The sequence below is a fragment of the Mobula birostris genome, chromosome X (genome assembly GCF_030028105.1).
Source record: "Mobula birostris isolate sMobBir1 chromosome X, sMobBir1.hap1, whole genome shotgun sequence".
NCBI classification, from domain to species: domain Eukaryota; kingdom Metazoa; phylum Chordata; class Chondrichthyes; order Myliobatiformes; family Myliobatidae; genus Mobula; species Mobula birostris.
In genome coordinates, this window is record NC_092402.1 from 47,748,455 (window position 1) to 47,763,951 (window position 15,497).

Genomic DNA, 15,497 nt, shown 5'->3' on the forward strand with positions numbered 1-15,497 from the left:
TCCTTCAAGACATTTTCTTCACTGGAAACCCTTCTCCCTGCACGTCCAACCCCATTCTTTGTACATGAACAAAGTTCACAAGTCAATAAACATTATAACCATCACACAGAAACTGCTAGAGGAACTCAGCAGATCATACAGCACCTATGGAGGAGAATAAACAGTCGATGTTTCAGGCCGAGACCCTTCATTGGGACTGTATATTCCCCTCCATAGATGCTGCCTGACCTGCTGACTTCCTGCAGCATCTTGTGTGTTGCTCTGGATTTCCAGCATCCACGGAATCTTGTGTTTAACATTATAACTAAACGTGAATCTGTTATAGAAACTCCTCCGTACCATACCTTTCTAAAATTTGGGTGCAAATTAGGTACCTGAACAAATGCAAAATGCCTACATCGCCTCAATTTGTTAAATACCTTTGTAATCTTGTAGGAGCACACTTCAACCTAAAGTGACTATGAATGAGTGTGACTAATCAAAATCCAGCTACTATTTCATACCTGATGTGTTTTTATTTCACATAAACTTAATTGGGATGAATCACCTTCCACAAAACGTGACCATCCTCGCTGCATTTGCCTGGGGATCTCTTGACTGTACAGGAAGATTCTAAGGCTCAGCAGGAGTTAAACATCAGATGAATGACTTAAATTTGAGTTTCATCTTTTAATTTATTCTCAGTGAGACCTCCTCCTAGTTGTTGGTTTCTCTGAACAGCACTTCATGAAAAGTTCCATTAAAATTTGTACCACGTCCCTGCAAAGGGCCTGTTTCTGGGCTGTAGTGTTCTATGACTCTATGGAATAGTCACTGGATTTTAGTGTGCTCTAACAAGATTGCAAAGGTATTTAGCATAATCAGATTGGGTGCAATATTAAATGGATTTTAATTTTAAACAGTGGTGGAGAAAATTGCAGGGTAGATATTTGTACTTCTGTGCTACCAGCAAGGGTCACTGTTTGGGACAAGTTCAGCACGTCTGGCATTTTGACACCACCCCCAATGTCCTTCCTCTTTATCTGTCTAACCATGGCTTGGTCAGGGAACTCTCGGTTTGGCATAGTCTCTGCTAATTTATGAAAATTACAAGGACTCTTCAGACTTGGGTTGGAAATCAGAGTTACAATAGGCAGAAAAGTCTATCTATGCTGTCATCCATTGTACCAGATAGTGCACTACACATGATCACGTACACATCTTGTTCCGCCTGCACCTAGATAGAACTTGCAATCTTCCATCTGAAGAGGCTCAGATCCAGCAGACCACCAATATCTCCATCTTCATCGTGATCACATGGGCCAAGAGGAGTAGGTTACCGCCCCCATCCCATCTGTAGCAGCCACTGCTACAGGATCTCCTAAAAGGACCATCCCCGTGCTGGACATGAAGTACATTTAAGGGATTAAACAAGCAGAGTATAAAATGTACCTATGGCAGGATTTGTGAAGTAACACCTTTGAAGGTTTATTTATAAAACTTGATTTCTGTATCAACACAGTCAAAGAAGAGATCTGCCATTTCTTCTGGGTTGAAGGATGCTCCACTAACCAACATGTTCTTGATAGCCTGTAGTCCTTGCCTCTCAAGGTTCTGCATTGTTTCATGCAACTGTATACCCTGCTCCTGAAAGGGAAGGAGAATTAATAAAGTCAATTGATACAGGAATGTGCCAATCCAACACCAAAGTCCCAAGAATGATCAGAGTTTTGCTATAGTTCTTTTCCTGAATTAAAAGCAACAGTACCTGTCCACTGTCCATTGTAGCTTTGGCTTGCTGATGTGCCTTATACAATTCATGCCTGCGATCTGGCTTGCTCAGGAACCGCGGCTGCCTCCGGACAGGATCCTCCTCACCATAAGATGGAGAAATTACCATAGAAACTGGTGTTACATCATCAATAAAGATAAAGGGTTTGAAGACAGATCTATTAATAAAAGAATTGCAAAACACGAAAGAGAAAAAGATCACAAATAGAAGAGCTAGATAATCAAAATATTGTAATCCACCCTCCTGCATGTGAATAATGGTGTGTAAAATGTTTTTTAATATCATTTCCAACCCCTCCAGCATAGACATTAAAGGTAATCAGGTCAGTTCTAATGTAATTAATCTGTTATACAAATTGCAAAATGAATTCAGTTTTACATGTTCTCATTTAGTCTTACTAATTTTTTGAAGTTTTCACTTTAAGGCAATGCTGATAAGAGGTATAACTTTACAAAGGTGGATGTCAGTCAGATACCAGGATAAAGTGGCAGAGTCTTTCAACACTACACTTTAATGCGCTGGCATTAACTTGTGCACTGAGAAGATGCCCACTAAAGATTAGCTTTATTGGTCACATGTACTGTATACCAAAGCATAACCATGAAATGCGTTGTTTGTGTCAATGACCAACAATCTAAGGTTGTGCTGGGGGCAGCCTGCAAGTGTCACCATGCTTCCAGCACCAATATAGCATGCCCACAATTTACTAACTCTAACCATATATCTTTGGAATGTGAGAAGAAACCAGAGCACCTGGAAGTCCATGCTGTCACAAGAAGAACATGCAAACGCCATACAGATGATGGTGGGAATTGAACCCTTATCACTAGTGCTATATGTACAAGTGAAGAAAAACTTTTACTGAGTACGTTTACCAATGGTGGGTTATTGACCTTGAAGGATCAGGGGTTGCTGTAAAGAAATGCACACAAGGCAAGGCATCATCTTGAGGCAGGATGGACACCATACTGCCAGTGGTACAGAAAGCCTCAGAGTCCATGCAGATTCCACTCTCCTTATTGCGCAAGATGCCCATGATAGTCTCTGCTTTAATGCTACCTACAGTGACACAATAAAAAAAACTTTTAGCTTCCTGAAGACAAGCAGCTCGTTGCATTGTATCTGGGTCTGTTGTACATTAATTGATGGAAAGCTCTTGACCACTGGCACATTGTGGCTGCAATGTGTCCTAGCTCCGAAATGCTTGCAGAGACACACAAAGACTTCTTTAACTTCACCTCAGAGCCGTGCGGGCAATTGAGGAGACACAAGCAACTGCGGATGCTGGAATCTGGAGCAACAAACAATCTGCAGGAGCTCAAGCAGTACTATAGGGGAAAGGAATTATCAACGTTCTGACCCATCCTGACGCAGGGCTTTTGACCCAAAATGCCAACAATTCTTTTCTTCCCACAGATGCTGTTCGGTCCACTGAGTTCCTCCAGCAGATTGTTTATTGATCCACGCAACAAACACAGGGGAGCACCTTCACTTCAACCCAAGCACCGTGACAACTGGGAAAGGTATCACTATCTTTCGTTATTGCTGGTCAGCATCCAGGAAAGCCCTCTCTAATCTTGCTCTGGGAGTTCATCCACTATGTGGACTGTAGTGGTTCAAAGAGATAGCTCACCATGACCTTCTCAAGGCTGGTAAATACTGGCTGCACTGGCAAGACTAATTCTCGCAAACTTGACTTCCAGAGTGGTAGATAAAGAAGATAAACACTGATCATTTCATCCCTTCCATTTCCTATGATGGACCAGAAAATAAACCAAAGGTTTGACTCATGTTTCAGTAGGTACAAAAAAGCAGATTATAGAAATTCAATCTGATTTTTAACCCTCCATTTCCACCTGCAAGAGGATGGAGAGTTGTTATGATGAAGAAATGTGGCTATGTTAATACATCAAATAATATAATATTCTGAGTAAATCTTACATATTAAACATACATTTGAAAATTATTTAAATTCTATAACCTAACCCCAATAGCTGTCATTCCCCCCCTGCCCCCAACTTCTTCCTCATTCTGTGCAGAGTCTGATATGTGGTACACCAGCAGCTATACTTCATTAGGAATTTGAGGAGTAAGACCAAGGAATTAAGAATGAACCTTGGATCCCATTGGATCCCACACAACCAGGTTCAGGAACAGTTATTATCCTTCAACCATCAGGCTCCTGAACCAGCTTGTATAACTTCACTCACCTCAACACTGAACTGATCACTGAACACAACCTATGGACTCATTTTCAAGGACTTTACACTCATGTTCTCAACATTATTTATTTATTACTATTTTGTGGGTTTTTCTGTATTTGCAGTTTGTCTTCTTTTGCACATTGGTTGCTCATCAATGTGTAGTTGTTCATTCATTCTATAGTGTTATGAATGCCTGATAGAAAATGAATTTCAAGGTAGTATATGGTGGTGTGTTTAGTATTTCAGTAACATTTGAGTAATATTGTAAATATATTGTTTGATTAAGCATTGTTTACATAATTCATTATGGGTTATATGCAAAAAGTACATGAATGGCATACATCATTATGCCACCACGCCATGTGTGTGTGCGGCCCACTAAAGAAAAAGACAAAACACACATCCCGGCTCCCGTGATTTTCCTATTGATTAGTTTCTGGAGTTACAAAACATAATAGTGGCAATGAGAATAGTGGTGTCAAGATGGCGCTAAACGGCAACTCCTTTGCTTGCATCTTCAGAAACAGCTCTCTTTCCATCTTTAATATCTCTATTTTTCCCTTTCAGGGTTCTTTTGAAGACCCTGACCTGGAGTTACATGCTGACTTCGGTTCTTTGTGGGAATGGGACCCGCTCTTGGGGACTCACGACTGGCCTTTATCTAGCATGCCAAGGGTGTGGCCTAAGAGTTCGGCTCGCCTTTGGAGGCCTAGGATCTCGGGGCTCTGGAGACAGGTGGATCGAAGCTCAGTGTCCCGACAGACCGGTGTGTCGTGGGAGCTGGAAGATCTTTGGCTGTGTGCCCAGAGACCTGAGATCTTTGGGCACAGAGCTTGGAAAAAGCGACACCATAGACTTTTAACATCGTAAACCAGTGAGTTGTTTGTTATGTCTCCCCTCTCGCGGTGAAATGGAGACATCATGTTGAATACCGGGTGAACGCATAGTCTTTGGGATACCGCAAGTCTGTGTCTTTGCTGTTGCTTTTGCTGCACGTTTGAGTGCTCGGTGGTGGGTGCCGATACTTTTTTTTGCCGGGGGTGGGGAATCACTGCTTTCTGCCACTTACCCACGGGAGGGAGGGGAGCTGGGGGTGGACTTTGGGGTTCTAACATTTAACTGTCGTTCATTCTTTGGGGGCACTCCTCTGTTTTCATGGATGGCTGCTAAGAAAAAGCATTTCAGGATGTATATTGTATACATTTCTCTGACATTAAATGTACCTTTGAAACCTTTGAAGGAAGTTTTAAAATGAACTTGAGATGACTACCTACCTGTTGAAGCACAGCACGTTTTTTTTCCTTCAGAAGGGGAGAGAGACATTAGAGTTTAAAAAATAAGTGCAGCACGTGTTTCTTTGGAAGGAGAGAGGGACAGTGAAGTTAATAAAAAAGCAGAAAACAGATAAAATTAACAAGCAACATGCACGGCCAGGGCTTCATAAACAATGAGTACCAGATGATAATAATAAATTTTAAAAAAGCAGAAATGGCTGGTTACATCAGAAAGATAGATGCATTTGATTGCACAATAGATAACTGGATGATGTATACGGAACGAATTAAGCAGTATTTTAAAGCAAAAGGAATAGCCGATAAGAAATGAGTGCCAATATTGCTGAGTGCATTGGGTGGAAAAGCATACAGTTTACTTAGAAATTTAACTGCTCCAACTAAATCAGCTGAAATGAGCTTTGCTGATATCATGAACGTAATACAGGAACATTTAGAACCAAAACCATTGCTGACTGCAGAACACATTAGGTTTCATAAGCGGAATAAAAAGGGAGTCCATTTCAGCTTACATTGCGGAATTGAAGAAATTTTCTGAGCATTGTCAGTTCAGTGATGGGTTTAAAGATTCACTGAGAGATCACTTAGTTTGTGGAAACTTACAAGAAAGCATTCAAAACCAGCTCTAACTGAAGCTCAACTTACATTAAAAAGAGGTGTTGAAATCACTATATCAATGGAAACAGCAGCCAGAGATGCAAATGAGTCATTGTCAGGAATGAAAGTGAACGTGAACAAAATTACAATGTCTAAACAGAAACCTGCCTGGCCGAACAAATTCTGTTGCCGTTGTGGCAGGGGCTCATATTCACCAGAACAATGCAGGTTTAAGGGTGAAACTTGCAGAAAATCCAACAAAGTAGAACACATACAAAGAGCATGTCGGGCAGACAAAATATACAGACTGCACAGGGAAGAGGTAAAGATAAAAAGGCAAGTTGAAGTTTCAAAAAGAACACTAATCTGCATGTTGTTGATGAAAAATCTGATAATGATGGGAATGACACAGGACTGTGTAGCCTTGAGTTTTATATGTGAAAACTACCAATAGAGAAGCAATATGGCTTACACCAAAAGTGAACAGCAAATTAATTAAAATGACATTGGACACAGGCTCAGCTGTTTTAGTTAATCCACAAAATGAGTTTAAGCAGAATTTCAAAGATACTGAACTGAAGCCTGCTGATACCCAACTAAGAACTTATACTGGGGAATAGATAACTCCTGTGGGAATGACATTCGTAACAATGAAATGGAACATCCAACAAGCCACATTGGGCTTGTATGTGGTAAAAACAGGGGGGCTAGCATTGTAGGGACCTGGCTGAGATAACTACAACTTGATTGGAGATCCATTCATCATTTGCATGCCACATCCCCTGCAACAGAGTCAACTGAAAGTGGATTAAGAAAGGTATGGATGATCCCACAGCACTATTCAGGGATGGCATTGGAAAACTCAAAACCATATCAAGGGTAAACCAGTGTTAAATAAAAATGCCACACCCAAGTTTTACAAAGCCCATCCATTTCCTTATACCATCTGTGATAAAGTAGCCAGTGGGCTAGATCACATGGAAGCTGAAGAAATTCTTTCCAAGGTTGAGTCGAGCCCATGGGCAATACCAGTGGTCCCAGTAGGTAAGAAGAATGGGTCTGCCAGGATTTGTGGTGACTTTAAGGTCACCATCAACCCAATACTGAAAGTAGATCAATAACCTCTGTCAAGGATAGCAGATATATTTGCAAACCTTTCTGGAAGGAAACACTTCAGCAAAGTAGATTTATCTGAGGCCTACCTACAGATGGAGATGGAAGAAGAGTCCAAAGTGTTTCTCACCATAAACACGACAAATGACTTTATTGCTATAACAGGATTATTTTTGGAGTAGCACCTGCACCTGCACTCCAGCAGAAAGCTATAGACCAGGCGCTACAAGGCTGTTCAGGTACTCAGTGTTACCTGTGAGGATGACAAGGAACAGCTCCAAAATCTCAAGACGGTGCTAAAACAATAAGGTTATGGACTCAGAGCATGACACAACAAGTGTAAATTCCTTAAACCAAGCATCACTTACTGTGGTCACACCATTGACGCACAAACATTATGCAAGTGTGCTGAGAAAATTCAAGCAGTGGTGGATGACCCAAGGCCAAAGGACACGTCACAGTTGTGGTCCTTTTTAAGATTTATCAACTACTATAACAGGTTTCTGACAAACCTGGCTGCTGTATTCCACCTGTTGAACTCATTACCGCAGATTGGGAAGAAAAGGCAATGAACAAAGGAGTGTGAAGTGGCTTTCAGAATGGTAAAGTTAAAGTTAGACACTGTACTCACACATTATGATCCATATCATCCAGTGAAGCTTGCCTGTGACGCCTCGCCTTATGGTATAGGTGCAGTCATGTCACATGTTATGTGTGATGGAAGTGAATGCCTGATAGCTTTGCATCACATTCCCTTACACTGCACAGAAAAATTATGCACAGATTGACAGAGGCCTTGAGTTTGGTTTGGGGTTTAAAACGTTTCAACCATTACTTGCATGGGAAGGTTTACGCTCATTACTGATAGTCAAACACTAGTGTCCATTTTCAATCCACAGAAGGGTGTTCCACTAACAGCAGCAGCACAAATGCAGAGATGAGCTGTTTCTTGGAGAACATAATTACAAGATCAAATTCAAGAGGACAATTAACCATGGATTGTCCCGTTTACCCTTGGAAAAGGAAATACCTGAACAATTTACAATAGAGGGCACTCCTCCTGACGTATTCTCCCTAATGCAAATCAATAGTCTCCCTGTTACAGCAGAGATGATCCAAAGGGAAACTAGAAAAGATCCCACACTCTCTCAGGTCTACACGGCCAGCAAAAGTGGCTGAAATGTGCAGCAGAATTTCCAGTTCCCCCATTTTTAACAGCGCCGAGATGAAGGATTGCCTTATGTGGGGCTTGAGAGTTGTTGTATCATCCAAGCTGAGAGCTAAAGTGTCAGAAGAGATACATGCCGGTCATATAGGCCTGGTCAAAATGAAAGTGTTGGCTTGAAGCTTTGTCTGATGATCTGGGGTAGACAGCAGATCACGCAGCTAGCCATGCACTCTTCAGCATGCCAACAGCAGCAATCTCCATCCCTGGGAATGGCCTACATTGCCCTGGCAGAGGATTCAGGTGGATTTTGCTGAATCATTCATGAGCACAAATTTCTTGGTAGTAGTGGATGCAGCTACAAAGTGGCCAGAAGATTTCCCAATAGTCTCCACTACAGCCTCGCACACTGTTGATGTGCCGAGAAGCCTTTTCTCAAAGACTGGTGTTCCAGAACATTTAGTCAGTGACAATGGCCCACAGTTTGTTGTGGAACAGTTTCAGTAATTCCTGAAAATGAATGGAATAAGACATATTACATCTGCACCGTACCACCTAGCTACCAATGGCTTGGTGGAAAGGTTTGTCCGGAGTCTAAAGAATGCACTGCTAGCAATCAAGAGAAAATCTGTAGCTGCTGGAAATCTGAGCAACACGCACAAAATACTGGAGGAACTCAGCAAGCCAGGCAGCATCTGTGGAAAAAAAATTACAGTCGATGTTTTGGGCTGAAACCCTTCAGCAGGATTCAAGTCTCAGTGTCCTGCCGAAGGGTTTCGGCCCAAAATGTTGACTATACATTTTTCCGTAGATGCTGCCTGGCCTGCTGAGTTCTTCCAGCATTTTGTGTGTGTAACTCATCATCAATGCTGTCCCTGGGTCATCCCTTGCACTCACACTTGGATCTCCTCAAACCCAATCTCAGAAAGAGTATGCAGTACAAACAGCTTTGAGCTTTGAAGCTTTTGCTATTCTTCCCTCTCTCTCCTTCACTTATCTCCCTTTTGTTGGAGCAGCAGCAAAAAAGATATTCATTTGTATGGTGCCTTTGCAATCTCAAGCTGCTCTGCGTCAGCTAGTTTTGAATCATAACCACTTTTGTAGGGCAGTTTAGCCAGAACAAAAAACACAAAATGCTGGAAATTCTCAGCAGGTCAGGCTGCATCTGTGGAAAAAGAAAAGGAGTCAATGTTTCAGCTGAGACAGACACGGTTTGTCAGAGTCATGTAGGTTGAGATTTTGATGTAGGTCCACTACCTCTGTTTCTCTTCTAACAGATACAGCCTGAACATTTCCAGCATTTTTTTTTGTGTTTTCTCTTTTGTTTAGTTAGAATTCTACTTTCCTCATAGATGATAAGAGACATTGTAGAAATTCTGGTAAGATGGTGGTGTGCTTGGTCGCAGCGGTCTCTCTGAGTCCAACAAATGGTGCAAATGTGCGACTTAAATGTTTTTCCACCATTCGGCAATTGAGTCTGCTCTGCCATTTTATCATGAGCTGATCCATTCTCCCATTTAGTCCCACTCCCCCGCCTTCTCACCATAACCTTTGATGCCCTGGCTACTCAGATACCTATCAATCTCTGCCTTAAACACACCCAATGACTTGACCTCCACTGCTGCCCGTGGCAACAAGTTCCATAGATTCACCACCTCTGACTAAAAAAATTTCTTCACATCTCTGTTCTGAATGGGCCTTCTTCAATCCTTAAGTCGTGCCCTCTTGTACTAGACTTCCCCACCATGGGAAACAACTTTGCCACATCCACTCTGTCCATGCCCTTCAACATTTGAAATGTTTCTATGAGGTCTCCCCTCATTCTTCTAAACTCCAAGGAATACAGTCCAAGAGCAGTCAAATGTTCCTCATATGTTAACTCTCTCACTCCCGGAATCATTCTAGTGAATCTTCTCTGAACCCTCTCCAACATCAGCACATCCTTTCTTAAACAAGGAGCCCAAAACTGCACGGAGTACTCCAAGTGAGGTCTCACCAGCGCCTTATAGAGCCTCAACATCACACCCCTGCTCCTATACTCTATTCCTCTAGAAATGAATGCCAACATTGCATTTGCCTTCTTCACCACCAACTCAACCTGGAGGTTAACCTTAAGGATATCCTGCACGAGGACTCCCAAGTCCTGTTGCATCTCAGAACTTTGAATTCTCTCCCTATTTAAATAATAGTCTGCCTGTTTATTTCTTCTACCAAAGTGCATAACCATACACTTTCCAACATTGTATTTCATTTGTTTTTCTTGTGATTGAAGGAACCCCACTGGACATTGGTGATACATGTCCTGTTCATTGGTGAGACCAACACTGGGGGAGCTGCATGGCCTTGGTTGTTGCACAGATTGGGCCCTGATACCACGACGTCGCCTGTTATAGCCACCCATGCAAGGAGGCACCAGAGGCAATGTGGGACAGAATAGAGATGCGATGAGCATGCTGGAAATATCATCCATGCTGGGTTGGGGTCTGGCCCCTCCCGTTGGTACTGTTTTCCAGTGTCACTTTCATCTGTTGAACCAGCGTGAAATGAGGAACTGCTGTGTACTTACTTTTGCAGAAATGTCACTCCAGGACAACACCCCATGCACCATCTATGCCACTCAAGTGCTTATGATAATATTATTTTTTGTGACTGTTTTGTACTATTTTGCACCTTAGCCCCAAAAGGAACACTGTTTCACTCAACTGTATACACGTTTGGTTGAATGACAATTAAAATTAGACGAACTTGATTCTATGTTGCTGTGTACAAAACTTGGAGCCCCAATAAATGTGTTTCCAAATGATCAAAGCTCTAATTTGATTTCACTTTCCTGATATTCTAACATGCCAACTGTTCCTTGGGTTCTTAGGCTGTATTCACCTTCTTGCTTACGAAGCAGCTCCTGGCCTCCAGAGTAACGAGCCTTTGCAGCCTCCATTCTCACTGGTGGGTTCGTCAGGGAGAAAACCTGCGAGAAGTTGAAGTCTCCCTCACCGTCCCACCACTTTTGACTCTGGGCATAATTCCGAAGGTCAGGGTGCTCCTCGTTGATCTCTGTGGTGATGGTCAGCTGATTTGAGATATTTTTGGCACCTTCTGTTAAACATAAAAAGCACAGAAGCTTAAAGGAACTGGGTACTCTCTTGTGGGAGTATACAGACTATAATACTGAATTAACTTTGACTCAAGTCTTTCTTTGGTCATGCTGGGAATATTTCTGCAAGTGTCAACAACACTGGTTAAAACAATCAAATGGTTAATTCTTCAGCAGTGACCTTTTTAAAGAGAGCATTTCACTTAATACAAGGCAGCACAGCTTATCAGATGAAAATCATAACAAAGTGCCAGTGTTAGAAACACGAAATAGAAACACAAAATGCAGGAAACGCTCACGTCAGGCAGGATCTATGGAAACAGAATAAAAGGGGTTCAGTGAAATGTTGAGTGTTTCTCTTTCCACAGATGCTGCCTCAGCTGGCACATGTATCTGGCATTTCCTGTTTTAATTGACATGCCTACATACTCATCGAGGCATGGACAGCTAGAGGACAGGTTGAGAAGTGGGGAGTTTTCTCTTGGAGAGGAGGAGGATAAAAGATAACTTGGAGTTCTAAATCATAAACACGAGAAAATCCGCAGAAGCTGGAAATCCAGAGCAACACACAAAATGCTGGAGGAATCTAGCAGGCTAGGTAGCATCTATGGAAAAGAGTAAACGGCTGACGTTTCAGGCTGAGACCTTTCTTCAAGATTGAGAAAGAAGGGGGGGAGATGCCAGAATGAAAAGGTGAGGGGGGGGGAGAGAAGCGAGCTGGAAGGTGATATGTGAAGCCAGGTGAGTGGGAAAGGTCAAGGGCTAGAGAAGAAAGGATCTGATATGAGAGGAGAGTGGACAGTAGGGAAAGGGGGAGGAGGGAACCTAGGAGGAAGTAATACGCAGATGAGAAGAAGTGAAAAGTCAGAGTGGGAAATGGGGGGGGAGGGTGCGGGAGAAATTGTTCTCTGGAAGGAGAGATCAATATTCATGCCATTAGGTTGGAGGCTACCCAGACAGAATATAAGGTGTTGTTCCTCCACCCTGAGGGTTGCCTCCTCTTGGCACAAGAGGAGGCCATGGATCGCCAAGTCGGAACAGGAATGGGAATGGGAATTAAGATGTTTGGCCACCAGGAAGTCCTGCTTGTGGCAGATAGTGCGGAGGTGCTCAACGACATGGTCCCCCAACTTACAATGGGTCTCACCTACATAGAGGAGGCTGCATTGGGAGCACCGAACACAACAGACGACCCCAGCAAATTTGCAGGTGAAGTGTTGCCTCACCTGGAAGGACTGTTTGATTCCCTGAATGGAGGAGAGGGAGGAGGTGTACAGGCAGGTGTAGCACTTAGGCCGCTAGCAGGAGTGAGTGCCAGGAGGGAGATTAGTGGGGAGGGATGAATGGACAAGGGAATCACAGAGGGAACAACCTCTGTGGAAAGTGGCGGGGGGGGGGTGGTAAAGAAATATGCTTAGTGGTAGGATCCCTTTGCAGATGGCAGAAGCTGTGGAGAATGATGTGTTGGATGCAGAGGCTGATGGGGTGGTAGGTGAGGACAAGAGGGTCTCTATCACTATTACAGCAGCAGGAAGATGGAGTGACTGCGGACGTACGGGAAATAGAGGAAATGCAGGTGAGGGCAGTATCAATAGTAGAGGGAGGGCTATCCCATTCTTTCAAGGAGGACATCCCTGATATCCTGGAATCAAAAGCCACATCCTGGGAACAGATGCGGTGGAGGCGAAGAAACTGAGAAAAGGGAATAGTATCTTTACAGGAGATAGAGTGGGAAGAGTTAGTATAGTTGAGATAACCATGGGAATCTGTAGGTTTATACAAGATGTTTGTTGAGAGTTTGTCTCCAGAGATGGAGGGAGAGATCAAGAAAGGAGAGGGAGGTGTCAGAGATGGAGAATGTAGTGTATATCAGATAAGAGGCACAGAACGAGTGGATAGCTAGAAACTATTTCCCAGGGCAGAAATGCTAATACAAGGGGGCATACTTTTAGGTGTTTGGAGGAAAATATGGGGGGGGGGGGGGGGAGAGAAGATGTTGGAGGCAGATCTACACACACACACACACACACACACACACACACACAGAGTTTGGTGCATGGAATGCACTGATAAGCATGGCGGTAAAGCCAGCTACATTAGGGACATTTAAGAGACTCTTAGATACGCAGATGGATGAAAGAAAAATGGAGGGCTATGTGGGAGGGAAGCATTACATTGACCGTACAATAGGTCATGAGGTTGGCACAATGTTCTATATGGGATTTTAGTTCAATTTTTCTTCTCCCCAAAGCGTGCCAACGTCAATTCGACTGAAACTCAAGATCAATTAATACAAAGATCAGTTACAAAGCCAGGGCACTTAAGGCATTTACAAGAACCCTTATGAGGACTAGTTGGTTTAATCACAGACTAGAGATCAACTTTCCTGCAGTCAGAGTATAATTTCCCAATTCCAGAGAATGAAAAATATAGACTAAATCCAAGTGTCTATGTATATCATCACTACTGAATGGTTCATTTTAGATGGCGCACAAGTAATAAAAAAATGAATAATCCCACTGGAAGATCACAATTATGAAAGTGTATATCCAGGCAAATGATTTCACTGGAGGAAAGTTGGTATCAGAAATAAATCTCCTGGCAACTGCAAATTCGGCAGGTTATGGTCAGTAATGAGTACCTTGTTTCTGCAAACCGAACTCCATAGTTTTTTAGCTTTGACACCAAGATATTAAATTTACCACACTGTGGTCAAACAGCACCAATATGTTCCTAATGTTGCAGTTTTTAATGACTACTAAGAAACAATTTGAAGGCATTTCCAAACCCTAAAGGCTTAGAACAAATTCAAAAGGGATTTGACTTAATTAACAGTATGTAGCTAAATCATTAAATCACACTTTTTTCCCCAGTTTACATTCAGATTGTCAAAGATCACTTGGGGGGTCAGGTATTTGAAGGAACAGTGGACTGCAGGATATTGCACACACAAGAGATTCTGCAAATGCTGGAAATCCAGAGCAAAACATGCAAAATGCTGGATGAACTCTGCAAGTCAGGCAGCATCTTTGTAGAGGAATAAACAGTCAATGTTTCGAGTGAGACCCTTCATCCAGGCTGGAAAGGAAGAGGGAAGAAGCCAGAAGTTTGTTTATTCCTTTCCATTGATGCTGCATGACCTGCTGAGTTCCTCCACTATCTTGTGTGTGTTGTGTAGCATATTACAGATTGTTTTACATTCTAACATGAGGACCAGACGAAAAATATATTGCATTAAAGATGGAAGGGAGGCCACGTGACTTAGTCTTATGTAACCAATGCGGGGTGGGGTGGGGGGGAAGAAGAGGGAGGGATCATTGACTCAGGCCTAAGAGGCCAGCGTCGGGCATTTTCATGCCTATGTGGTGCCCCACTCCTCACACAGACATAGAGCAATGTGTGGTTAAGTGCCTTGCTCAAGGACACAACACGCTGCCCCAGCTAAGGCTCGAATTGGCGACCTTCAGATCACTCGACGAATGCCTTAACCACTTGGCCACGTGCCCACAAACGCAAGGAGAAGAATTTATTTTCATTTCATTAACTTAGTTATTTTAATCTGGCCACCTGACACAAGTATTTGGGTAAATTTATACATGAAGTCATCACTGATTCAGTATTGGCAATCCTGTATTACACTTTTTTAAAAAAAAAATAGCGAGAAGAAAGGTTTACATATCCCATTACTAGTAGTGCAGCTAGTAGATATGTTGCCCCACAGCAACAAATAAAGATATCCAGTGAAGTCTGTGAGTAGCTTGCACATTCTCCCCGTGACTGTGTGGGTTTCTGCCTCAATTTCTGCCCAATCCAAAGACGTGGTTTTGGCAGGTTAATTAGCCACTGAACATTGCTCCCTAGAATCTGGGGGAAGGGGGAAGAGGTAGTTAAAGAAAATATGGGGAGAACAAAATGGGATTAATTGGTGGTTGGCACAGAATTGTTGGGTCAAAGGTGCATTTCTGAGCTCTGTGAAATTCAAGTCTCGGAAATGAATTATTAAACACAACAGATACCGCAGATGCTGGAAATCTAGAGCAACACACACAAAATGCTGATGGAACTCAGCAGGTCAGGCAACATCTATGGAAAGTCTTGATGAAGAATCTCAGCCTGAAACATCAACTCTTTATTCCTTTCCATGGATGCTGCCTGACCTGCCGAGTTCCTCCTGCGTTTTGTGTGCGTTACTCAGAAATGAATTACGTACTTGTTTGTGAAATATATTGGAGTTTTGCTTTGGTGCAGTGACTAGAAGTCA

General features: G+C 42.7%; 1 protein-coding gene across 3 annotated transcripts in view; it reads right to left on the minus strand.

Annotated features, from left to right (window-relative positions):
• The window catches only part of LOC140191942 (secernin-2-like), a 34,518-nt gene that overhangs the window by 3,175 nt on the left and 15,846 nt on the right, over positions 1–15,497 (minus strand). For 2 of the 3 annotated variants that reach the window (XM_072249846.1, XM_072249844.1), the window contains 4 exons: positions 11,023–11,238; positions 2,665–2,830; positions 1,748–1,928; positions 1,432–1,626 (listed from right to left, as the gene is read on the minus strand). In XM_072249846.1, coding sequence (XP_072105947.1) covers positions 1,468–1,626; positions 1,748–1,928; positions 2,665–2,830; positions 11,023–11,238 — 722 coding nt within the window. In that variant the 3' untranslated portion in view covers positions 1,432–1,467. The remainder of the gene's footprint in view (positions 1–1,431; positions 1,627–1,747; positions 1,929–2,664; positions 2,831–11,022; positions 11,239–15,497) is intronic. The other variant, XM_072249845.1, reaches the window with a different exon arrangement.